This window comes from Macrobrachium nipponense, chromosome 12 (assembly GCF_015104395.2).
Source record: "Macrobrachium nipponense isolate FS-2020 chromosome 12, ASM1510439v2, whole genome shotgun sequence".
Lineage (NCBI taxonomy): Eukaryota > Metazoa > Arthropoda > Malacostraca > Decapoda > Palaemonidae > Macrobrachium > Macrobrachium nipponense.
The window spans coordinates 57,677,672-57,705,281 of NC_087205.1; the positions used below are offsets into that span (position 1 = coordinate 57,677,672).

General features: G+C 37.8%; 1 protein-coding gene across 1 annotated transcript in view; it reads left to right on the forward strand.

Moving 5' to 3' along the window:
* Window positions 1–27,610, forward strand: part of LOC135224816 (uncharacterized) — a 451,449-nt gene that overhangs the window by 371,966 nt on the left and 51,873 nt on the right. The window contains 3 exon segments of the mRNA XM_064264139.1: window positions 5,710–5,881; window positions 14,298–14,383; window positions 19,916–20,093. Of these exon segments, the coding sequence (XP_064120209.1) occupies window positions 5,710–5,881; window positions 14,298–14,383; window positions 19,916–20,093 (436 nt within the window).

Genomic DNA, 27,610 nt, shown 5'->3' on the forward strand with positions numbered 1-27,610 from the left:
TTCCTTCGTCTCTAGTCTCTCTCTGACGATCACTGCTGCTGATCTCTCACTGATAATCTAATCTGTGGCTCTTACTAACTGGTGATCTCTCTCTTTTGCGATCTCTTCCTTCTTCTACGATCACTCTTTGCTCCTACGTCCTCCGTCGTATTTATACGGCATCCTGGGGGCGGGGCCTACGGCGAGCGTCACAGGTTCCGAGATTGCTAGAATTTCTTAGATGAATCTAGACGAGGTATTGCATCAGAAATCGCGGCGTTTCTCATGTCCCGACGAGATCCACAACACTCCTGCCGATTCTAGAACCATCATGATAACAGGCACCTCCAACACATTGTGCTAACGCCTCCTTGCTGCCGAACTTCTCGAAAATACATTCTCCTTTCCTTTATCTTTCTTTGCTAGGAAGCAATTACCATCACTAATCATTTGCCTTTATCTACAACTACTTGGTATGGGTTCGACAAGTGTTTGATATTAACACTCATTAATAAACACCCCCAATAGTTACCTGCCACCCTCTGAAGATATTTGGAGTGTCAGGGTAAGGCAGCGATAGTTTTGGTGGTTATTCTTCTCTTGTTGATGAAACCATTCAGTTATGTAGAGAAGTGCTCTGAAGTTGGGTTTGGTTTTCGTGGTTAATGAATTTGATTGTCTGGATTTTGGTTTGTTCTTGGCAATATGGATTCTTCTTCTCAATATTCTCTGTTAAAATATGTTAGATTTTGTAAGATAAGTAGTTGTAGGACTGTATTGGGTTCATTGAATGCATTGATTATAGAGGGGTAAATTGTGATTCAGACAACCATTGTGATCATTGTTAGGATTGGTCTTTGGAAGAGGTAGAGAAGATGGTAAACTGCTTAGAAGAGAGGTATACTCAGAAAGAGTACAGCTTGTCTTGAATCTAGGTCTTCATTAGAATCAACATCTGGTCTGGTAGATAGAGATTGGTCTATACATTCTTCTCTAGTGCATGTAAGTCCTTCTACATGAACTAAGTTAGCTCATGTTAGTAGATTAGATTAATGCAGTCAAATATTGGTTGATTAAATCAAGAATTGAATTTTTTTAACAGTTAGGAGTCTTTTGCATCGAATGAGTTGAGTGCACTGGCAGGGACAGTGTCCCCTCATTCCTTTGGCCACTCCTTAGACGCAGCCGTGCCTGTCACCTTAGCGACCCTGCCAACAGGCCTTTTAGTTCCTCCCTGGGTTCCCAGATAAGGCCTATCATCTGAGGATGTTCAAGGACTGTGCCTTCTGTCTCATGACTTTGCTTCCCAGTCCTCCTCGAACAAAGATAGATTGTGCTTGGCTAAGGACAGACATGATGGGGTGAAAAAGCCGGGACCTTAGTGTTTGACTCTGTTGTCCCATGGTTACTCTAGTGATTCTTTGAGCCAGGTAACCAATTGCGGTCCACAGTGAGTTCTGCTGTTGCTCCTGGAATTGTCTCTAGGAATAGAGGTGTAGTACTCAGGTAGCAAGTGTTTACACCAAGCCTCCCATTCTGTCGCTGACGGGCCAAGATTTGATTTCATCAAAGCCACATATATATCCATGTCTGAGGCTCTTAAGGATTTTATGGGCTTTTATGGCTGTCTTTCTGAAGCAAAGACATAGCGAGGCAGATATTCACAATTGCCCATGTTTCTGTTGAGTTCTGCTAGGTGTTCAAGGGCACAGGTGGTGTTAAGTCTGCATGCACTTCCATGTCTGTCAAGACCGTGTGAGGCGTTGTTGAGTCTGCACAAGGTGTCAGCGAGTCTGCATGAGGCATCAGCAAGTCTACAAGAGGAAGCAAGTTATAGACATTCATCAAGGCTGCATCAGTTAACATAGATGCCATGGGAGTCTTCAGTTCATAGGACGAGTATGGTCAAACGTGTTCGTAGTGGCCTTATAGGGTGCATCAGGCTTCTCCAGTGTTGGAGGGTAAGTTCCTTAGGGAAAAGGTTCTCATTCCTGTGTCTGCTGTAAAATTGTCTCTGTCTGGTGTCATGTTATGGAGGAGTTATGGAGTTACATTTAACGTCTGTGTGTGTGAGAGAGAGAGTCTTTGGTGAGAGCAGGTGATAATAATTAGTGTTGACAGCAGTTATTGGAGGAATTGAAAGTCAGTTGAGTTTTGTGTGTTGTTGATTTGTTTTATTGATTTGTTGTTGTGTCAGTGTTGTTGGATTTGTAGTGCTTTTGAGTTCCTGAGTTTTTGTTGTATGTGATTGTTGTGGCTAAGGGTTGTTGTTGTTGTTATTATTCCTTGATGTTGTTAGTGGGTGTGTATGTTGCCTTTTGTGTTGCCTTATTTTGTGGTGTTGGTGATTGGTTGTGCAGTGGTCTTGGGTTGTGATTGTGTTCCTTTTTTGTTGCTGTGTTGTTGAGTTGTGGTTGTGTTCCTTGGTTGTTGTTGAGTTGTTGGGTTGCAGTCCTTGAGTGTTGTGTTGTTGGTTTGTGGTTCTTGGTTTTTGGTTTGTTGTTGTTAATATTTCTGCGACCTCAACCAGCAGACAGCACAGCATAGCCCGGAGTATCTGGAGTGGTTGGTGAGTACATGTGTTTTGAAGAGTTTTTTGTTTTTTGTGTTTTGTGTTTTCTTTGTTTTGCGTAGCTATAGGTCAGTTGTCCTGCGTGTGTTTTTTGTGTAAAGAAGAAAGTGTGACTGGGGTGGGTTGGGCAGCTGGAGTGATTAGGTTAATGTGGGGAGGGTTTTGCCACTGTTTTTTTTCTAGCTTGTGATCCCGCCACAGTGTGAGACCTTTAAATGTTCAGGTATCTACTGGAATGGATTACAAAATTTGAAGCTCTAGGTTTTACAAAACCATCTGGTTCCAAAGTTGCTGCTTTTGTCTCAGATGAGGAAGACTCCTTTAGGCCCAACTCTTCTTGCCAGCATTCTCCTTCGCCGTGTATACAGATGTTGGATAAGGAAGAGAAACACATAGAATATGTCTTCTCAGTTTTTAAGGAACTGGTTCAGTTGTCTTTGAACAGACCTGCATTGCTTTTCAGTCCAGTCTTCTAATGCTTCTCACTCTCTAAGAGCTTCCAGGTTAGGATCTGACTCTTCACCTCTCCCTTCCTCTGAGCTGTCAGATTCTGTATACTGTACTGGCAAATTTCATTTCTAGATTCAAGAAGCCTAAAATATGTATAAGAGCTTGGCTAACTCCGCCAGTGCTTTGTCTTTTTGTGAATTGGCATCACTGCTTCACCTTCTCCACACCCTCATAGACCAAGTAGGCTCAATGAACTACAGGCCAGTAAGGGAACTTGGAGAAGTCAGATCTAAACCCCCTCCCCCAAGCAGTCTGCTTGGGGAGATGAAAGTGGGCTTTATTTTAGAGTTTTTCTGTCAGAGTACAGTTTTTATTGACTTTAGGAGTCTGTAAGTGAATTTCTTTGTTACGTTCACATGAGGGCCACCATCACTTGTTTCCTTCCGCTTAAGTAGGGCATGTGTTGGAAGCCAGCCTCAGTGTTTCCATCCATCAACATCTCAACCAGGGAGTCAATTCTTCATGATCTTTGTAGAATGCTAGAGTGCCATTGTTGCCACCGGGCCCTGAATACCTGATATCCAATTGCAGAATGAGATGCTTTCTTATTGGAGTCACGAGTCCTGGGATGAAAATTACAAGTATAATAAGAACCCAAAAATAAAAAAATATATATTTTTTAGGGTCTTTGTAGGTTTCCAATATTCGATAGCATTAGATCATAGCATCATTTCAAGTGAGCCAGCATCATGATCGTTGTTATGTTACAGTAATACCCCGAACTTATGTGAGGTTAGGTTCCTAACCCCCTCAAGTAAGGGGAATTTTCCTGTAAGTTTGGCACGGTCTCAAAAATGCTAATATACTTACTTCTAAGACTTTGAACACTAATTATGACCCTAATCATGCTCCCTAAATATTAAAATAACTTTTAAATTGAATTAAAGTTACGGTAATTTCATTTCAAAGCTAGCGTAATACAGTGCTCCCCCACTTTTACGTGGTATTAGGTTCCAGAACCTACTGCGGAAATGCAAAAATCCCCTCTAAAGTTTATTATAACTGCCATATACCAAGTACCCCATAATCTAAAATGCTTATAACTCTCTATTTTAACATTTCACTGCTTGATTTGATAGTTCAAACAAAAATATACTTTAAATTATCATACTAAAATCATTTAAATTTTTTTTCCAAACAAAAATACACCCAAACTCTCATCCCAAAACATCCTAAGACATCTAGATTAGTACTCTATTAGAACTGTTACTCTTAGTACATACATCCCCTAAAATGCTTATAACAATGATGTACTCATTTTAGAATATTAATATGAATGTAAACAGCAAAATGTTAATACAAATTAAACAAATCTTTAATAAAAATTTAATAAATTTGTCCTACAGAACATTTGACAACTAATCAAGTCACCCCTGTACCGTATACATAAGCTGTTTTCTCTCATAGTATTGAAGTATTAATCATTTTAAAATTATCACAAATTTGCCTTTTTTTCTTATAACAAGACTGGTTATTTACTAATTACTGTATTTTTTCATATTGTGTATGTGACTCATATTGATTTTTATGATAAAAGATTATTTACAGCCTACTTATAATGTAGTTATGTATCTATTAAGCTCACTCCAGGTTGGACCCAGGACTGAGCATAGTAGGTGTACAATTTTCTCTCTCTCTCTCTCTCTCTCTCTCTCTCTCTCTCTCTCTCTCTCTCTCTCTCTCTCTCTGTAAGGGTAATGTAAGATGTATTTGAAATATATACTGTAAAGTTTGTTATGATAAAGCATGTTGTACAATACAGGCAGGCCCCAGTTACTCCCAGGGGTTCTGTTCCTGGGGACTTGACGGTAACCGAAAATTATTGCTAACCAAGATTCAAGTCTACGGGCGCCACAGTCCATCTAAATGTGCCCTAGGCTGGTCACGGCCAGATATTTTGCCCTGATATGTAATAAGTCTGTAATGAAAATGTGGAATTTCATTTGCCTAATCATTTATACTATGGTCTGCATGGTAGTTCTACAAATTCTTAATGTCGGATCCGATGAACTTACAGGTAAATCTTGGCCTAGAATGAGAGAGAAAAAAAAAAAGTCACCTTTTTCAGAATACTAATGTTTCCTCCATCTCTTTGCGATTAATGAGTTCTTAAATTTTTTTTCTATAAAACTTTGTATACAAACCTTTAATAATTTATAGTGCCTTCCTCTTGTCTTCTCACTTTTCAGATGGAAAAGGCAAAGATAAAAAAGTATTCTCACCTTGTAGCACAATTGGGTTGGCTGATGTATATAGTGGGAGTTCTTTGAAATCTCATCAGTCCTCATTGAATAGATATTTATGATTTTGCAGTTTTTATATAAAATCTGTATTGAAAAGACATGGTTTTAGAGTAAAATTTTCCAAACTCATCTAATTGAATTATATATTCGGAATATGATCATTATTCACTCTCAAAAATTAGTATTAGATCTAAGCTTTAGCATGAAAGTTACTCTCATAAACTGTTAGAAAAGCATTAGTAAATAGACTATGCATATTTGCTGCCAATTGTTGATATTGTTTCTGGACATATATGGTAATATGCATATGAAGTTTTGTAGAGCTTGCAGTCTCAATTATTGAGGTTTTCATATCATCGTCATTGTAATTCATTAATAAGCTTTTCTCTTGATTTCTCTTCGGAGGTGTTGGAGGTAAATGCATCTTCAAAGCGACCGGGAAAACATGTTATGAGTCAGTTAGCAGAAGCAACTCAGTCACACTCTGTTTCCAATTCATCAAATCAGCCTACTAATGCATTAGCAGCTATGTTTGCGGCAAAGAGTGGTACACAGTCAAAGAAGGTAAAAAACAAAGGTAAGGTCATATTTCTTGTATATTTCATGGAATTGATAGATTTTGCATTTGATTTTATTAATTGTGGTCTCTTGATTTTGCTCAATCAAAACCTACCTCATTTGATCGCTATTTAAAGTAGTAGCTACACGAGACAAAATTTTCCTTTTGGATTATTATTCCTTGTTTCCCTTCTGAAATGGTCTTATTACATGACTCAGCCTCTGTGTGTGTAATGTGTATTTATGAAATTTCTCTATTGTTTTAAGTTTTTGTATTGGTTCTTCACATTGTGAGGTTAGATGTATAATGAGTTCTTTCCACTTACTTTTGTTTGCACTGGTGTGCCTGAATTCCTGTTTATATGAGATGAATCTTACCTGCTGCTAAAGTTAGCTCACATCTCCATGCCGATAGGCGAGTCGGCATTCAAACAAAAGAAAAAAGATTGCTTGGCTGACCCGGAAGACTGCCTAGTTCAACTGTTCTCCTCCAGGTGTGTTCGAATGTTTTAGCTCTAGTCACAATTCTCCTTGCCACCATTTGGTCTAGGCAAATGTTAACATTTGGTGAAACTTGGCTGTTTTTCTCTTATCAAGGTACTGTAAATTTAATCATCCTAGGATGTCTTCCACCAGAAGCAAGTCAACCAACATCAAGTTATGTAGGAATGATTATTGTGTAACCAGAATGCCTAAATTTGAGGTAGATCAAAATAATGTTTGTACCAGTTGCAGGGGTACAGAGTGTGATCTAGAGATTAGGTGTGAGGAATGCAAGTATTGGCCGAAGGATCTTATGCTCAAAAGTATTAGATGTAGGAAAAGAAGGGACGCAGTTACCCCTACTCAAACTATGGTTTTTTCCTATGCTAGGCCTAATACTGATAAAGATAGTACTACTAGCATTTCCTCTAGCTCCAACTTTTGCTCCCATTTCGGTTCAGGAGAATGGTATAGAGAAACTTGAACCGGATGTAAGCCTTATTTTAGATTCCGTAAAGGTGTAACTGACTTTATGATAGCAAACTGTCGGAGTCCCCCCATAGTGAACGATCTTTTTTGCGTTCCCCTTGTAGAGGTAAGGTGTTGGTGCCCTCGCCCGTATGTAGCCCGAGCCTAGGACTGCCCTGCGACAGTTGGAAAAGTCCGCTGCCATTGTCTCAAGCGCAGTCACGTAAAACGCATTCACCGAAAGATCGTTTTGGTAAGCGTAAGTCTTCGCACAGTATTTCAACCTAGCCTTCATTTAGAGCTAGTAATGAGGTTTTAGAACCGACAAGAGTAAGAATTTAGGTATAGACTTTATTAATAATGATATCCCCATAGCTGGTTATTCTAATTCTCTTACATTGACTCAATCAATTGTTGAACCTATTTCGTCTGCTTCTACGTCTCGTTCTAAATCTTTCTCAGCTATTCCTCAGTCTTCTACTGTTGGAGAGTCTCGTGGACTCTGTTAATATCTCTCTTTCTCTTCCTTCTATAGGTACAGATTCTACTGTTGTTTCCAAACTAGATGCTATTCTAGCTGCTTTACTCTTTAAAGATGTGTCGTCTGGGATCGTTCCCAAGCTGCTTGAGAAACATTCAGACGAAGTCGTGCAGTTCAGTGTCGACGAATCTTCCCCACTTCTCTTACAAGTCCTGTTTTCTTTGCCGACAAGTATCCCCTCTGCTTTGGTTTGGCCGACTTGAGTCGACACTAGTAGACAACTGCAGACTACTTCTCCCAGAGGTTCTACGCCTATCGAGCCAAATTTTCATTGCGAGGAGTCTGTTGGTGTCGTCTCGAATCCGCAACTGGCGGAAGAAGAGCTGGAGTCGGAAGAGTCTCCTTCAGTCTTCGGCGCTTGCTGGAACGTTGCTCTTCTCTTTATCCTCATTTGGTGGAGGAAAGAAATTCTGTAGAGACTAGATCATTATTATCTTCCAGCATTTTGACTCCCATTAAGTCTTTGAAGAAACCTAAGCTTTCGCCTTCAATTAGAGGACGTTTTGACAAAACATCTTGTCTTCTAGTGCACAAAGTCTGCCAGCTCTAGTATTCTGGGGTTTTCGAAATCGCGTAGGGTCAGTTATTACAACACAGGCTTGTTATCGGCGCTGAAACCGTCCTCAGTCAACGATGCTGATTTCCTTGCGTGTCTCGATTCTATGAAAAGACGTGCTCTTGAAACTGGTAAGGTGCTTTGGTCTAATGCAGAGGTAGAGACTTTGTCAGTCTTTGTTTAGAATTATTGAGGTGTTGTCTTCTGCGGAACTTTCACTAAGTACTATTGCTGCTTCTCTGCGCCAGCTTAAAGACTTTCTGATGCCAGCGGGTATCAAAACTTGAGAGGAGATTTTTTTTTTGCCTGGATAAGGCTGTTTCAGACGCGATAGGTGAATGTTCTCATGCTTTCACTAATTTGGTCTTGAAGAAGAGAGAAAAATTGTGCCTTATCTTTCAACTAAGGTCTCTCCTTCTCAGAAGATGGCTGCAGTTTTGGGTTCTCCTTTGGACCGCCTTCTGAATCCATCTCAAATTATTTAAGAAAATAAGGGACGATATTTCTGTACAGGAAAATAGGACATTTATCAGACAATCTTTTAAAGCGGGAATAAAAGACCTGCTCCTTCTTTGCCTTCTGGCCCTCCGGTAAAAATTTGTCCTTCCTCATCTCATGAACAGTCTTCAGCAGCCAAGCCCTTTATGAGGTCCTTACCAGGCTCTAATAAAAACAAAACTGCTAGGTTTTTTTAGAAAGAAATGAATCTTTATGCACTCCGGTTCCAGTAGGAGGTCGACTGCAGATCTTCTGGCATGTTTGGAAAGACTTAGGATCAGAACTTTGGGTGGTGGAGGTACTGAAGGAAGGCTACATAATTCCTTTTCTGTCTCCTCTGCCTCTTGTCGTCTTCTCCAATTGCTCTTCCATCTTATCATCATCAGCAGGAAAAGTTTCTTATATCTCAGAAAGAGGTGGTATCATTACTAGAGAAGAAAGCGATAGAGCAGGAGTCAGGAAACTCGCCTGGATTTTACAACCGTCTTTTTGTGGTGCCCAAGGCGTCTGGAGGGTGGCGTCCAGTACTGGATGTGTCAAGACTCAACATGTTCATTTGTCTAACCCCATTCTCCATGGAATCATCCAGCACAGTAGTAGTGGCAGTACAGAAGAATGACTTATTTCCACATTCCAATAAATCCTGTCTCGCAAGTTCTTGTATTTTGTCTTTGCAGGGAAGACATTTCAATTCAGAGCTCTTTGCTTCGGCCTGTGCACAGCACCTCAGGTATTCACAAGGATTTAAGCACCAGTAGGGGGATGGTGTCACTTGTTGGGAGTGAGAATTCTGCTCTATTGAGACAACTTGCTAATGTTGGCCAACTCTTTCAAGGGAATTCTGAGGGCCAAGGGTCTGTTACTTTGCCTAGCTCAATCACTGGGCATACTGATAAATTTTCAGAAGTCTGCTCTGATTCCAACTCGGACCATTCTCTGCCTAGGGATTAGGATAGACACCCGCAGTTTTCAGGCTTTTCCATTGGAGAAATGGATAGACAATTTTTTATTGCTTCTAGGAAAACTTCAGCCCTTAAGGAAGCTTCCAGCAAAGCAATGGCTGTCTCTGTTGGGACGCATGGTGTCTCTGGAAAGATTTGTTAGTTTAGCAAGGCTCAGGATGCAACCAATTCAGCTCGACTTGAGAGAATCTTAGGACAGGAAGTCCCTGCCAGACTCCCAGTAAGTCTTTGGGGGACGGTAGCATGGTGGAAGGATCGTCAAAGACTGGGAACAGGGTCATCCCTAAGAGTAGTGAGCCCAGACCTAACCTTGTTTTCAGACGTTTCAATGATAGGCTGGGGAGCATGCTTGGGAGGCCACCAGATGTCCAGGTTATGGTCACCACATGCAAGGGAGTTGCACATAAACAATCTAGAGCTTGGCAGTATGGAAGTCCTTCCTTCAGTGCGAACAAATAGCCAGAGGAAAGATAATACAGGCAGTTCCCGGGTTACAACATTCTGAGGTTAAGGTGCTTTTCAATTATATTCATCAGAAATTATTTCCAGGGTTACGACGCCTACAACGCTGATCTGCAGACGAAATATGACACCAAAAATGCAAAATAATCAATATTTGAAGGTTTTTTTTATGATAAGTGCAATAAGAATGCAGTTTACATAGTTTTCAATGCACCCAAAGCTTTAAAAGTAAGTTTCTTAGGATTTTTGACAATGTTCCGGCTTACAACAATTTTCAGCTTACGACGTGTCTCAAGAACGGAACCCGGGGACTGCCTGTAGCAGTATTTTCGGACAATACCACCTCTTTGGCATACATCAGAAACTAGGGCGGAACAAGATCAAAGTCAGTGTTTCTGATAGCTGAGAAGTTGTTTCTTTGGGCAGAAGCCAGGAACATGGTATTGATTCCACAATTCATACCAGGGAAAAACAATGTTTTGGCGGATCAATTGAGCAGGAAGGGACAAGTCCTACCCAAGGAATAGTCTTTACATCCACAAGTCTGCCAGTTGCTGTGGAGTCTATGGGGAGCTCCAAATGTGGACTTATTTGCACCAGCAATGAACAAGGAACTCCCAGTGTATTGCTCTCCTTGCGAGGACCCTCAAGCTTGGGCAGTAGACACATTTCTTCATGATTGGTCCAACCAAGATACAAATGCTTTTCCTCCATTTGCAACAATAAGAAAAGTGCTGAACAAGTTTCAAGAATTTAATCATTGCAGAATGACACTAGTAGCTCCATGGTGGCCTCAGAGAGAATGGTTTCCAGACCTTCTAGCACTTTCAGTGGATCTCCCTCGTTCTCTTCCTTTAAGGAAGGATCTACTCAGACAACCGAATTCCAAAGTTCCACCAAAACCTCCACATGCTACACTCAACCACTTGGAGACTCAGCTGTCTCCTTCGAGCGAGATGGTTTTCTAAAGTATCTCGGAAGTCTATCCTTTAATCAAGACAAACAACAACCTTGTCCTTGTATCAAGAGACAATGGGTTGTGTACTGCTCCTGGTGTCGTTCTAGAGGGATTTCCAGCACCTGTACCTCTGTAAATAACAAAATAAAGTTCTTTAGATATCTTAGATATAGTAAGAAGCTTTCTGTAGCTGCTATTCGAGGATATAGATCCATGCTTTCATCAGTGCTACATCATGTACAATTAGATATTTCTAACGATCCAGATCTTAAGGAGGCATTGAGATCGTTTGATATTGAAGTCCCCAAAGTTTAATATCAATCTCTTTCATGGAACTTAGATGTGCTAAAATTCTTATCTGCAGATCCATTTGACCCTTAGGAATCTGCTTCTTTGAAGTTTCTAACCATGAAGACGCTCTTTTTGGTAGCGCTAGCGACAGCAAAAAAGAGTTGAGTTTACAAGCATTCTCCAATAGGGTAGCCTTTTGTAAAGGAGATGCTGTTTTATCATTTGTGCCTTTGTTCAGGGCTAAGAATATGTCAAGGCTAAACTTCTACCTAGAACAGTGAGAATTCCAAATTTAACCTCATGGGTGGGGAGTGAAGAAAAAGCCCTCCTCTGTCCAGTTAGAGCTATTAAGATTTATTTAGATAGATTAAAGACTGTGAGGGGCAGAGTTAATAATTTATGCAGTAGTGTTAGAAAGCCTAACGCTCCTTTATTTAAGAATGCAATGTCTTATTTTGTTAAGCATTTAATAAGACTAGCACATGAAAAACTAAATCCAGATATCTTACCTTTATTGAAGGTAAATATATATAGTGTAAGAGCTGTTGCTACTACTTTTAGTTTTTTAAAGAATTTGTCTCTTGTGGATGTAATTAATGCAGCTCGGTGGAATTGTAATTTGATTTTTGCTGCTCATTATCTTAAATGTTTAGAAATCGTGTTTGAAAACTGTAAAGCCCTTAACCCTCTAGTAATAGTGGGTAAAGTGTTTTCCTGAACCGAAAGAAAGAGCAATCTTTTAGGCTCTTTATTTAAATCCTGGGTGTTGGTTTTTTGGGGAGCATGAGGGTACATTTGTTGTACAGGAACGTACCTTTGTATCATAGGTATTTACTTTGTATTTGATTGTTATTTTTGGGGACTTTCGGACCCAGGCACAGGGGTCCCACTACGCCACTTATGTTCATTCTGACTGAAAATGAAGTGGTTTTCTCTGCAATGCTGCTCTTGACTGCACACATAGAGCCTTCCACCCTGAAGGGAATCCACCTCCTGGTGACAGTATTATCCAGGAAGGATTCCTGATCAGGTAAGAATGTTTTGAGTTTCATACAAGAAGATCTTAGCTCGCTTAGCTGAGCGGAATTTGTCTAGTGCACTACGCACCATCCTTTATCTCAATGTGGGAATCAGCTAACTTTAACAGTAGGTAAGATTCACCTCAAATAATATAAATTTTCATGATAAAGTTTATTATTTAGATACTTACATACTATTAAAGTAGACCCCACCCAGCCTCCCCACATTTAGTGGGCCGTCAAGGAAAATTCTGACTAGAGCTAAAACATTCGAACGCACCTGGTGGAGAACAGGTGAACTAGACAGTCTTCTGGGTAGGCGAAGTGATCTTTTTTCTTTTGTTTGAATGCCAACTCGCCTATCGGCGTGGAGATGTGAGCTAACTTAACTGTAGGTAAGTATCCAAATAATAGCTAACTTTAACAGTAGGTAAGTATCCAAATAATAAATTTTATCATGAAAGTTTATATTATTCCAAATGTTTGTCTTTGGCTATCCTCTATGATTTTCTGAAATTTCCTTTTAGTCTTCCATATTTTTCTCACCAACTGCCTCAATTCCTATTTGGTCCAAGTGATTGCTTATGTCCTTTCTCCCTGATTTTCTTGAACTTCTTTAAAGGCTTTATCCAGATACTTCAATATTTACTACTTTTCTTACCAAATACTACATTCTTTTTCTCATCACATGCTCACACCATCTTTTTCTTGGAGACCAATCTCATTTTCAGGCTCAGATACAATATATCTTAGCCATCTCATCAGGAATATGATGTTTTCAGTGCAATTTAACTGTGAATCCTGGCTTTTTCTTCTTCTACACGTTTTCAGAGTGAGATACTTATTCTTTAATAGTTGCCATTTCTATTTAGCTACATATATTTAGCTACATATATTTTTAATATCAATGAGAGGCAGTTCAAACGGTTGCTGTTGCTTCTGTTTCTTACTGCCTACCTTGATACTGCTTCACTATCCAGCTTTTCACAAAGGGATAAGATTCTGCTTATTCTACCACAATATGGTTCTCCACACTGCTCTTCCTTTGTATTCTAGCCATTGAAAACATCTGTCATTTCTTGTATATTATACAATCCTTAGCATTGTCTTGATGACTTGCAATTGACTGATGTATAGGTTTAAATATCACTTATACCTCTCCTGCAGCATCTGCAGTGCCACTTTCCCAATGTGTTTTCCCTTGCCTCCTTTGTTATCTGTATGCTTGGTTTTGCTTATGCTAAATTTCAGTCATGTTTTCACCATTCCTCTTTAACACCTTTTGATTATTTTGGAAACATCCACTGATTCTCCTGTCAGCATCTGTATATGGCATGTTTCTGGGGCCTTGTTCTTTTTAACTTTATGAAAGTCAGGACATTTTTCTAGGAGCAGAATTTAGTTTTATTGACAATTTTTGTGTAGTACATAATTTTCTTGGTTTTATAGCATTGTGCTTATAGAGAAAGCTGAAAGCATCATCCTCTTGTTATTCATGAGCATAAACATTTTCAAGTAAGTGTGCTTTTACTTTGCATTCATAGTGGTGTCAAAAGAAACTGGTTGTGATACTGTATTAGTTCGTGAGTACTTAACATATTGCTTACAAATTTCTTTGCTGTGAATGGATACAGGGATTATACAGAAATTAAAAAGTTATTTCATCCTGGGGATGGGCTATAGTACCTTTTTGTAATGCAGATTTGTAGACAGTACACACATGGATGATTAAGGTAATACTTAATATTTTACAACTTAAACATTAAGTCTATAATGATTTATTATTCACGGATACAGAATCCTTACACAATTTGTGTTCATAGCTTTGGCCAACACTCTACTCCTTGCTGTACATTTCTGATCTGCCAATATAGACAGGAAAGGTTCTTGCCACTTGCCTAATACATATACTTTGCTCACCTCGAGGAAATACATATGCAGTTTATTTTATGTTCCTTAGTTTAATCTGTTTGTTAATGGAAATACAAGATTTTAGATAATTTTCTGGCTATTATAATACATGTCACCGATTGTTAGTATTGTCAGTACTAATGTGCTAACAATTGTTTGTATGGTTATTGTATTTGGATATTTGCTTTCCTGCATAGAAATCTTTAGGACTATTGGTATGTAGTCTGTCACATGTCATGTGCAGCATTTTATGACACATTTTATACAGCTCTGAGTTCTTTTTCAGCTTTTGCAAGTAAGGAAAAAGTATCACATGGATGTAACAGAGATGTGGAGAAAAAGAAAGGATTATCAGTGGTCTTATTTGAGGATGTAAGTATGAATTAACTATGATTCTTCAGCAGATTTATCCTTATGTATTTTTTAAGAATTAAGAGACTTTTTACAACTGACTTTGGAATAGCAATTAGTAACATGTACAATAATTTCTTGATTGCATTTTATGGTTCCTTCAAAACTCCTTTTCAAGTTCATTTACATTTATAAAAACCATTAGTCATAAAATTGCCTTTAACACTTTAACGCCGATTGGACATATTAAACGTCGATATAAATTGTCTGTTGGGTGCCAATTGGACGTATAGTACGTCGATATAGAATAGTTTTTTAAAAATTCACGGAAAAATAGTTATAGGCCTTTTAGGCAAAGATTTTTGAATCACGCGCCTTGGGGGATGCTGGGAGCTCACAGCGTTGTTTTGTTTACAATCGTTACAGGCGCGCAAGCGCGAATTTCTTTCTTCTCTCACTAAAAAGTATCAGCGACATTCTCAGAAATTATTTTGTCACTTTGACATCATTTTTGCACCATTTTAAATTAGCCATTACATGGAGTATTATATTTGAAAATGTGCGCAATTTCATGTAGAATACAACCAAAAACAACTCATGGTTGTAGCTTTCATCAGTTTTGAAATATTTTCATATAAATAACGATAAGTGCCAAAATTTCAACCTTCTGTCAACTTTGACTACCGAAATGGTCAAAAAACGTAATTGTAAGCTAAAACTCATATATTCTAGTAATATTCAATCATTAACCTTCATTTTATAACAAATTGGAAGTCTCTAGCACAATATTTCGATTTATGGTGAATTTATGAAAAAAACTTGTTCCTTACGTCCGCGTGGTAACTCTTCCGAAAAAATCATAAATTTTTTCATCCGATTGACGTAATGTTTGCACCATTTTAAATTAGCCGTTACATAAAGTTTTATATATGAAAATGTGTGCAATTTCATGTAGAATACAATTAAAAATAGGCCATGGTTGTAGCTTTTATCAGTTTTGAAATATTTTCATATAAATAACGATAAGTGCCAAAATATCAACCTTCGGTCAACTTTGACTCGACTGAAATGGTCAAAAAACGTAATTGTAAGCTATAACTCTTATATTCTAGTAATATTCAATCATTTACCTTTATTTTGCAACAAATTGGAAGTCTCTAGCACAATATTTCAATTTATGGTGAATTTATGAAAAAAAAAAAAAAAAAAAATTCCTTACATCCGTGCGGTAACTCTTCCAAAAAAAATCAGAAATTTTTTCGTCCGATTGTCGTAATGTTTGCACCATTTTAAATTAGCCATTACATAAAGTTTTATATATGAAAATGTGCGCAATTTCATGTAGAATACAACAAAAAACACCCCATGGTTGTAGCTTTTATCAGTTTTGAAATAGTATTTTCATATAAATAACGGTAAGTGCCAAAATTTCAACCTTCGGTCAACTTTGACTCGACCAAAATGGTCGAAAAACGCAATTGTAAGCTAAAACTATTTCATTCCTGGAGACTGTCAGGAGATTCTCCAAGTAGAAGGGTTCTCCTCCAGAGTGGCTCGACAGTTGGCTCTTGCCAGACGGCAATCAACTAGAGTAATTTCTCAGCAAAATGGTCGGTTTTCAGACGGTGTAGGTTTAGGGTCATTCAATTTCTAGACCTACCTTACCGAAAATAGTGGAGTTTTTAGTTCATTCACATCAGGACAGGGGACTGTCGTCTTCATGTATTGAGGGTTATAGGTCGATGCTTTCATATGTTTTCAAGAAAGGCTCCCTGAAATCTTTTTTGTATGTCATTAGAGATTTTAATTCAATCTTTTTCCCTATCTCGACCCAGTCCGCAGTTGTCTCCTCCGACTTGGGACGTGAACAAAGTCCCTTAAGCCTTTTTCTTCAGAGATCTTATTTTTAAAACTGGCAGTTCGTTTGCCTATGAAGGCCAGGCGCCAAGAGCACAAAGTATTAGAGTGGTCGCTACATCAGTAGCTTTTATGAAGAACGTCTCTGTCGCCATGGTGCTTGAGGTGGCTACTTGGCGTTCTAATTCTGTTTTTGCATTATTTATTTGAGGGATTTATCTGTAGTTCTAGGTGACCTTCTTCCTGGGCCCATTGGTGACAGCAGGACAGGTTGTCTGACAAGAGAATTAGGTAGTCTTCCTGTTTTATGTTGGTCGCTACCCGTATTTTTTTTTTTTTTTTTTTTTAATTTATGTTTGTTTTTTGCATTATATATTTTTGTGGGCAGTTTTTGGTTTATTTTTATTGGGAATTAGGTAGTTAGGTACAGTATTTATATGAACTAGTCACTGGGTTAGGTCGTCAGTGCTGGCACTACGCTTCTCCCAAAGTCGATTCTGACTTAGGACTAGCCACTGGTTCCTTTGTCCTGATGACTCACACTTCTATTGTCTGTCTGGACATGGAATTAGTCGATGGGTTGTCTGCTGCCATCTGGTGACTAGTTAGCCATCTACATTTTCTCTCGCCTTTTTCTTGGAGTCAGACACTCACGCAAGATCAGGCGACATTCAGTAGCTCAGAGTTTTCTTGTTGATGATATCAGTTGTATTGTTACACCTTCCGATAATCGCTTAGCATGAAACCAGTTTGGACTATCAGACACTCATCCTGTGGGACTGAGTCGCCTTTCGCTCCCTATTCCTCTCTCATAGCGCCAGAAAAGCTTGAGTCAGGAGTCGCTCATGAGACGACATTGCTGCTGGCGACGTTGGGTTGTGTTCACTTAGCATTGAATCGATGAGACAGTCCAGGTGTTCCTCCTTCGGGAAAGAGTTGCCAATCTTAGAGAGTTATTAGTATCTTAGACTTTGGGTTGGGTTATTAACTCAGTATATGATTTATATTTCTTTGGTTTCATGTCCTTTTATTAATTTTTTCTTCTTTCTATTCCATTAATCGGATTATTTAGGTTCTTCCTATTCTGCCTGAAGGGGAAATTTTATTCAGATTCAATGTGGTTAATCGGGCTAGATAAATTATATTAAGGTAATGTTTATTAATATGGAATTTTTATAATAAAATTAATATTAACCCTTAAACGCCGACTGGACGTATTTTACGTCGACATTTTTTGTCTCTCGGGTGCCGACTGGACGTATTTTACGTCGACATACAAAAGTTTTTTTAAAAATTCGTGGAAAAATACTTTAGGCCTACCAGCCGAAAACTCTTGAATCACGTGCCTTGGGGGAAATGCTGGGGGGAAGATTACGATCGGATCAAGGTGTTTTTTGTTTTTGTTTACAATCTGTTACTCACGGAAGCGCCCAAGCGCGAATTTCTTTCTTGCTGCACTAAAAAAGTATCTGTGACATCTCGGAAATTATTTCGTCACTTTGACATAATTTTTTTACCATTTTAAATTAGCCGTTTCATGGAGTATTATATATGAAAATGTGCGCATTTTTATGTAGGATACAACAAAAAAATACTCATGATTGTAGCTTTTTATCAGTTTTGAAATAATTTTCGATATAAATAACGATAAGTGCCAAAATTTCAACCTTCGGTCAACTTTGACTCTACCAAGAAATGGTCGAAAAAACTCAATTGTAAGCTAAAACTCTTATATTTTAGTAATATTCAATCATTTACCTTAATTTTGCAACTAATTGGAAGTCTCTAGCACAATATTTCGATTTATGGTGAATTTATGAAAAAACTTTTTCCTTGCGTCCGCGCGGTAACTCTTCCGAAAAAATCATACATGCGATTGTGGTAATGTTTGCACCATTTTAAATTAGCCGTTACATAAAGTTTTATATATGAAAATTTGCGCAATTTCATGCACAATACAACTAAAAACAACCCATGGTTGTAGCTTTTATCAATTTTGAAATATTTTCATATACAAAATGATAAGTGACAAATTTTCAACCTTTGGTCAACTTTGACTCCACCGAAATGGTCGAAAACGCAATTGTAAGCTAAAACGCTTATATTCTAATAATATTCAAGCATTTACCTTCATTTTGCAACAAATTGGAAGTCTCTAGCACAATATTTCGATTTATGGTGAATTTATGAAAAAAATAACATTTTCTTTACGTCCGCGCGGTAACTCTTCCGAAAAAATCATACGTGCGATTGTGGTATTGTGTGCACCATTTTAAATTAGCCGTTACATAAAGTTTTTTTTTATATATGAAAATGTGCGCAATTTTATGTATAATACAACAAAAAATAGTTGAAGGTGTAGCTTTTCTCATTTTTGAAATATTTGCATATAAATCACGATAAATAGAAAAAAATCCACGTTCGGTCAAATTTGACTCTACCGAAATGGTCGAAAAACGCAATTGTAAGATAAAACTCTTACAGTCTAGTAATATTCAGTCATTTATCTTCATTTTGCAACAAATTGGAAGTCTCTAGCACAATATTTAGATTTATGGTGAATTTAAAAAAAAAAAAAACTTTCCTTCCCTCCACGCGCGGATTCTCCACCACAAATCTCCGAAATGCGTAAGTCCCATTCTCGGAATATTTGCTCCGTTTCATATTAGGCATTTCATAGTTTTTATATATGAAAATTTGTGCAATTTCATGTAGAATAAAACAAAAAAATATTTGAAAGTTGTAGCTTTTCTCATTTCCGAAATAATTGCATATAAAAAAATATATATAAAGAAATTTAACATTCGGTCAACTTTAACTCGTCAGATATGGTCGAAAACTGCATTTGTAAGCTAATATTCTTACAGTATAGTAATACTCAATCATTTGTCTTCATTTTGAAAGAAATTGGAAGTCTCTAGGACAATATTTAGATTTATGGTGAATTTTTGAAAAAAATATTTGTTTACGTCCGCGCATTACGAATTCATGCATTATTTTGTGATAATATTTTCTCTGTGTTGCTTTTATCGTTTTACAATGTGTTATTTACCAAAATGATCGAAATTTAGTGTACATTACAACGAAAAAAAGTAACTTGTTACCTTTAACCATTTTGCGCACAGCGCGATTTGAATACAATTATATATGAAATTTCGTTTTTGCGCTATCATATATCGCATTATTTATATATGATAATGATAATTTTTTTCATTTCTGATGGTTGCATACTAAATTTCAGGCAATGACAAAAAAAGGAGCCAAAAATGAACTCTTAATCTTGAAAACTAAGCACGCTGTGATTTTTTGAAAAAAATATTTTTTCCGCTTCCGCGCTCACTCTGAAACGTCTCCGGCACACAGGAGACATTTTTTTTTTTTTACCGCTTCGGCGTTTAAGGGTTAATAGTACTTATCAGTATGATTTGTCTAGTCCCACCCATCCTACCCCACAAACTGCCTATCACAACTGATTTTCAACGGAAGATTTTGTAACTCAAACGGCAGTGTTGCCAACTGGCAGACAGAATAGAAGGTAACAGTTTTGCCAATGTGGTCAATTTTGGTGTGGTTTTTAGGTGATTTGGGCTAGATAAATTATACAGGTAAGTATTATTAATATTCATTTTATTATAAAAATTCTAGTTTTTCCAAAATGACTTGTAACTAAATTCATATTTTTCATGTTTCTTGCAGATAGATATTGTCTTTGAAGAGTCAGATGAAGGTTTTCTCTCCACTGTGAATAACTTTATGATAACTACAAAAAGACCGATTATCCTTACTTTAAGTTACCCATCTCACAGTGCACTGAGTAAAATTAAAAGCAGTTATGAGAGGCTCGACTTTGAACCCCCGCCAGAAGACCTTATAGGTATGTCATCGAATATTTTTTATTAATTTTTTTTCTATTTATTTTCTCTGTATTTGCTCTCCGTGTTTGTAGAAGTCAGCATTGGTCTGTCACTGATAGCTGGATTTCTTAATATCATTGTTATTCACTGCTCACACTGACATTAGAGCGACAGTGCTCTCCCATTATAACTTCTAAATACTTGTACCCTTTAAGCTAAAATGCTTATAACTGCCTATTTTAATATTTTCACTGCTTAATTTGATAGTTCAAACAAAAATATACCTTGAATTATCATACTAAAACAATTGTAGTATTTCAAATGAAAATACATCCCAAACCATCATCCAGAACACCCAAAGTAACATTACATTACAGTACTCTCCTACTACTGATACTCTTCAGTAGGCTATATACACCCATAAAATGCTTATACGTAACTAAATATCATTTCAAAGTCATGTTGCAAAGATATGTACCAGTCTACAACTGTAACTCTTAAGTATTCCCTATCATTCAAACATGCATGTTTTCTTTTGACTTACGTGATTTGCGCATACTGTAAAGCACTGGGCATACATTTTATGCTTATTGATATTTTCCTATATACTAGTAAGATGATTTTGAAATTTCAGGATTGTACTATTGTATAGAGCGTATCTAAAATACATGGGTGGTTTAGAAGACGGGACATGTACATACCTCCTAATAGAATGTTAGGTTTGTTATGTCCTGTTAGTATTTTCATGATTAGGTACAAGTACATTTATGGTAAAATTAATTTACTACAGTAAGTTCTTGGTTTACGTCATTTTGTGGTTAGTCCTTGTCATTCGCCATAAATTTATTTAGAAAAATTTTCTCCTCTCTCTCTCTCTCTCTCTCTCTCTCTCTCTCTCTCTCTCTCTCTCTCTCTCTCTCTCTCTCTCTCTCTCTCTCTCTCTCTCTCTCTCTCGCAGTATACACACAGTGGTACCTCGTTTGTCAAACTTTCCGTTTTTCTAACAAAATTTTCAAGAAAATTTTGTATTGTCGAACAAATGCTCATACTTCGAACTGACTGATTGTCTAGTTTATACTTGTATTTGACGGCCTACTGGGTCTTACAAGTTACACTGTATTAAGAAAAAGAATTCATTTACAGTATATAGTTAATGGTAACCATATTCAACAAAAATAAAAGTATAAAGCATTTAATATAGAATTTAGCTTTCAATATAAAATGTAGCATAAAAGATGTATAAAATCGTACATAACCGCGGTGACATCACGCCCAGCTGGCTTGAGACTAAAAGAGGGCGCATTAGTATGTTAAGGAGAGGAGGAGAAGAGAGTTAAAATATTACTGTATGTATGTAAACACAATAACAATTCACACAAAAAAGGGAATTTTCCAATGAATTTAATGTAATGATAAAATATGAAAACAATTAAATTCAGTACAGAAAAAAAAAGCCAAATTGAGCCAGTGTTCAGTGTGCGAGTGAGACTGTCAGGTTGAACGATATTAACAAAATAGTAAATGAAAGAACAGCTTTTCACAATAAAATTTAGCATAAACAATTAACAAAATCATTCGTCGTTGCCGTGACAACAGCTAACTGAGATAGAGGGAGGGGACGTTTATATTTTTGAGGAATAAAGAATGAACGATTTTAAGTTATCGAGCGTCGTGGAATTGTTGAGGAGAGAAGAGATATAAAAAGCTTTGCTATAATGTGTATGTAAAAGCAGTACCAATTCACATAAAAAATAAAATGTTATTTCACAATAAATTTAACATAATGATACAACATGAAAACAATAAATAATGATGACTTAAATAAAGGTTGTTTTACTTATTGTATCCAATTACAGTATATATTCTATTTTCTATTGTTACTGTATTACAGATAAAGATCGTCATGTACATCATTTGCATTTGATATTGTTTACATTCTCAAAATCTCGACTGATTTGAGTATTATCGATATCTTCATTGCCATTATTTGTTAGAAGAGATATGATTCAGAGATACCTTTTATCGTAAATTAACGAAGTTTAGTTAAAGACGCACACATATTACTTCATTATATAAGCAATTTTTCCAGTTCTGAAAATTACTTAAGCGCATGGCCATTATTAGTTTTATTCAGTTTCGGCTATAACCTGAAGCTTTAATTTACTAGTAGTATGAGGGATAAACAAAAACGTATTTTAATTTTACTTATGGAAGCCACCATTGAGAATCGGCAGGGTTTAACAACTTGACAATTTTAATGGAGCTCTGACAAATGCTCGATTATCACGGTAAATGATGTTAGCAATCAGATTTTTCTCAATTCAGGTATTTGTGTCATACGTTTACAATAATTGCTTCATTCAGAATTCTAAAAACTGGAGTTTTTTACTGGAGGAATACCTATCATTAGTATCATAGTCGATGAATTGGATGGAGAGAGAGAGAGAGAGAGAGAGAGAGAGAGACCATTGCCTTGGTTAGGGTGTTACAGTGATGGATATCCACTTGCAAAAGTCGAATAATAGTTGTATTAAGAATAATGATATAATTTTAATAAAACGTGTTTTACTGTAATCATATTGCATGTATTATCATATTACAACATATGAACAGAGCGACGGTGTGTTGTTTGCATTCTAGTTTTGTTTAAAGTCTTAAAATAACCAGCTGATCATGTTTTCCCGATATTATCACTGTCTTTAGTTGCCGAATGGAACTTAATTCAGAAATACATTCCTTTCATAAATTATCAAAAGGTGGGTTTAACAAAGCAGATTCTTTATCATGTTTTTCATACTGATGTTGCCTAAAAGGGAAACCATTGTTTTGTTTCATCGCCATTCTCAAACAACTGCTAATGTAAATATAATAATGAACGATAATTATTGCACACAATTATCGTTCATAAGAGTGAATTGGTCTAAACAGTTACAAACTGCATGCTGCCTCATGTGATGTTGACTGCATTTTGTTATAAAAGCATGGGGGAACATGAAAATTAAAAGTTTTTTTTTTTTTTTAGTTAAAACTCAAGAAAAATCCACTAAAAATTTGTATACATGTTTTTAATAGTTTTATCACAAAAAGTTAATTGTATAATGAAATTGGAAAAAAATGAATTTGGTGTATATTTCTCATAAAAAGAAATACTGTGAATAGGCGAATTTTCCACGAATAAAGCAGGGAAATGTTCAAGAGAGAAATCTGTGAATGCGTGAGCCTGCGAATCCGTAGAACGCAACTATTGGTGGCTCACTTGTGTACATAATATATATATATATATATCTATATATATATATATATATATATAATATATATATATATATCACACACACACACACACGCAGTGGGTCCCCCGTATTTGCGTTCTCCAGATTCGCAGACTCACAGATTCGTGGATTTATTTCTGGACCTTATCTACCCATTATTTGCAGGGAATTTGCCTATTCGCGGGTGTTTTCCGACAATAAATAATCCCAAATTAGTGTATTTTGATGTTATTTTCATGACTAAATACATTTTTATGATACAAAAATTATTTACTAATTATGAAATGTTAATACTGATCAATACTGTATTAGTAAGTTCAGTAAATGAGTTAAATGATTCATATAAAACGAATTAAGTAATTCTTTTTTTATTTTTTCTTCTTTCTTTAGAAGTTGTATGTTATCTGTATGATAAATAAATGATTTACTAATTTTTTCAGTAATAAATAATGTAAAGAACAATCAATTCATTAAAGAAAATACTATAGTGAATTAGTAAGATTTTAGTTTATAAATAAAAAAATTATGTAAGAATGAAGGAAATCCCAGTCTTCACGTATCTTTCTTTCGAACTCCAGGTACCAAACTGAGGTCCAACGGCTGTCAAATACTATATCACTCAATGTGACTGGAGGGAAGGGAGAGTTATGATAGTATTTTACAGAAATACTACAATAATCTTTCATTTCACTTTCAAAATAAGGATATTCTCTCTCTCTCTCTCTCTCTCTCTCTCTCTCTCTCTCTCTCTCTCTCTCTCTCTCTCTTACAGAGATGCATGTTTTTTTATGATAAATGAATCATTTACTAATTTTCAAATATCAATATTAATGTAAACAACAATATTATCACTTCATTAAAGAAAATACTAAAGTGAATTAGTAAGATTTTATTTTATAAATAAAAAAAATATGTAAGAATGAAGGAAATCCCAGTCTTCACACATCTTCTTTCGGACTCCAGGTACCAAAAACGAGGACCAACAGCTGTCAGTATATCAAGTAATGTGACAGGAGGGGAGGGAGTCTCTCTCTCTCTCTCTCTCTCTCTCTCGTCTCTCTCTCTCATCTCCGCTCTCAGAGATTTTTATGGTACATGTATGTATAATATGTTTATTAATATTTCCAAATAATAATAATATAACTGTAATTAATTACAAAAATCATGTGTGATAGTATTTTAAAGAAATACTACAATAACCTTTCCAATTCTCTCTTTCAAATACGGATAACTCTCTCTCTCTCTCTCCATTATTATTCTCTCTGTCTCAGGAATAATTCATAATTTCACTCTTGATGGTCAGATAGATATGTGCCCAACTCAATGTTCTCTCTCTCTCTCTCTCATTATTATTCTCTCTGTCTCAGGAATAATTCATAATTTCACTCTTGATGGTCAGATATATGATGTTGCCATTCAGTGCTCTCTCTCTCTCTCTCTCTCTCTCTCTCTCCTCTCCTCTTCTCGTCTCTCGTCTCTCTCTTTCCTCTCTCTCTCTCTCTCTCTTCTCTCTCTCTCTATTATTGACTGTAGGTATATATTTTTAATGGTAAAATGTTTAAGATGACTTTGAAATGATAATAATATAACCTCAAAGATTAATACAGTAATAGGTTAGTAAGTGTAGTTATATTTGAAGTAGGATGTTATTAAAGGTATACATTTGGTATCTGAACTTTCAAGATAGGCAGTTATAAGCATTTTTAGTGATGGTTCTAACTATTCGCGAGTTTTAACTATTCACGGGGGTGTCTGGTACACATCCCCCGCGAATATGGGGGGAACACCTTATACATACATACAGGCAGTCCCTGGTTATTAGTCAGGGGTGCTGATAAGCGAAAACCCCCATTAACAGAAACTCGGTGATTTATGGCGCCGATAATCGGTTACTGGTGCCATTATGGCACTTTTTCTGGGTTCGACCCGTGTTCGCCGGTGAAAAGAATCCTGCTACTCACTTTTCTAGTATAAATAGATTCTAAATATACCAGAGAAATAAGCTAGCTTCTTATGCTGAGGTTACTACCCTCGCGCGAGCACCCCAAGGGTGTCGGGTATAAGTACAAGGCAAGTGGAAGCCACTATTCACAGGTCTTCTGCCAATTAGAGGGTTCCTTTCCAAAATCCCTCTCAATGGGAGAGCCGTCTCAACGGCTACTCCCTCCCCCTCGCTACTGCTACTACTACCCGACCCGAGCGCCATCTCAAATCCTGTTTTAGACGGTGAACTAGCTCCACGCTGTTTTTCTTGCTATCGTGTTTTTTGTGATTAATTGTAGATTAATTCAAGATGGCTTCTTCTGATCTTCCTCCTTCATCGAAGTTCAGTACCCCAATTTCTGTTTTCATAACTTTTACGGTTGCGGTGCTTTCCAAATTGGCCTTCGGCCCTGTAGAAAGGTATTGCAGGGCCGTCTGCTTGCCCGTCATTTCATGAGCATCAGCAAGAACGCGTGGAATATCGGTACACATGTATTTCGTCTAGATTAAGATAAATCAAAAGATAATATACCTAATTATGTGTTCATCCGTTATTATTAGAGTTATTGGTTTCGTAGAGGTGCCAAACGCGCTCATGACATACCCTGGGGTTAAAGTCTGGGGTTAGACAAAAGTTGTTCAAGATATACACCCCCCCCCCCCCCACCCCAGCTCAAGAGCGTGTTCGTGTCTATCTCGACATAATATTAGTCTATCACATGTTTTTGATAGGCTATTAGCAGTCTATCGTATGGTAGGGGCGAGAGAGTTAGAATTTCTCTCTCTCTTCCCAACGTAATTTTGCATGAATTATTTTCTTACGAACTAAATAGATGTAAATATGATAGTAGAATTAATTCACTGAAGAGGTGGAAGAGTCCTCTTTCCCCCCCCCCCCCCCCCCACCCACCCACCCACCCATCCCACCCACCCCACCACCACCACCACCCCACCCCACCCCACCCCACCCCACCCCACCCCACCACCACACCACCACCACCAGTCAAGCCTAAGTAGACTAATAAGGTAGGCTAACTGTCCCTAACCGGTACCCATTATGCCTCTTCCCCTGATGGAGCTAAAGCGCTTCAGGGGGGAATAGCAATGATAGAGAGCTCCCCTCTCTCTCTTCATATTGTGGGACCTATCCTCCCGGCCGATCTGAATAGAATAAATTCGAGTTTGGTAGGTTTGGTTGAGGGCTACTGCCCGCATAGTGAAGTCCTAGAAGAGATTTGGCCTAATGATCCGAGTCGGTAACGATCTCGGACGGTCAAGCTAGATCCATATCAGGTATTCTCCCTAACCTTAAAAACCCCTTGCAACTCTTCCGTAATGCCTCGTTATCAATTATACTTATTGATTTTATTGTCATTACACAATGCTGTATCACTGTATCGTAAAAGGTCTGGTTAACGTTCGTCGTGGCCTAGCCTCCTTCTGTTTAACCTTTAGTAGTAAGCTACGCCTCCCGATCGAGAGCCACCCCAACCAGTTGCTGTACCAACCACGACGGGCCACAGGCCCAGTCACACTACCACCTCTGCAGTAGTAGTCCACATAACCGCTAATAGGTGGCCATCTCTGATCGAGTAGGTGGCCAGGCGATCACGACCGACCCCACACACACACACACCCACCCCACTTCTAGGCTCGGCTCAGCCGAACCTTTATAACTCGCGGCACTAGTACTCTTAGTAAGGAACGGCCACTGGAGTTTCATATAAGTGGGAGGGGAGGGGGCAAGTGTTAGGGTGGGGATATGGGTACTAGAGGTAACCTTATGTTCCGAACGTATAGTCCTCCGGCACCACGCCGGATGACGGACATGGTTTCGAGTTGTACATATGTAGCTCCACCGCTCGGTAGTCTCTTTCTCCGGTCTCCCTCTAGCCGCGGAATTGGGGTAGGAGTCTTACTCCCCTCTCCCCCTCGATAGAGGTAGGCAACTTCAGATACGGGATTACCTTTCCCTGATCCGCCACCTCGGTCCGTTCCGCAGGCAGTGGTTAGGAAAAGGAGAAATGAGACTTCAAGTGGGCTAAGCTTTGGGGGTACCGTACAGTGAACAGCTCCGGACCCTTATGGGTACCGACGGAGAGTGACTCACCCTCACATCCGCCACCGGAATGTTGCATTAAACTTGCCATAGCTCAGTTCTCAATCTCAGGAGATCTTATAGGTGTCTACGTTAATACGTAGCCTTCTGGTCCGGCCAGCCATACAGAGTAGAGGTCCTTCCTCCTCCCAGGTCCGGCGGATATCAGATCTCAAGTACCAGACTT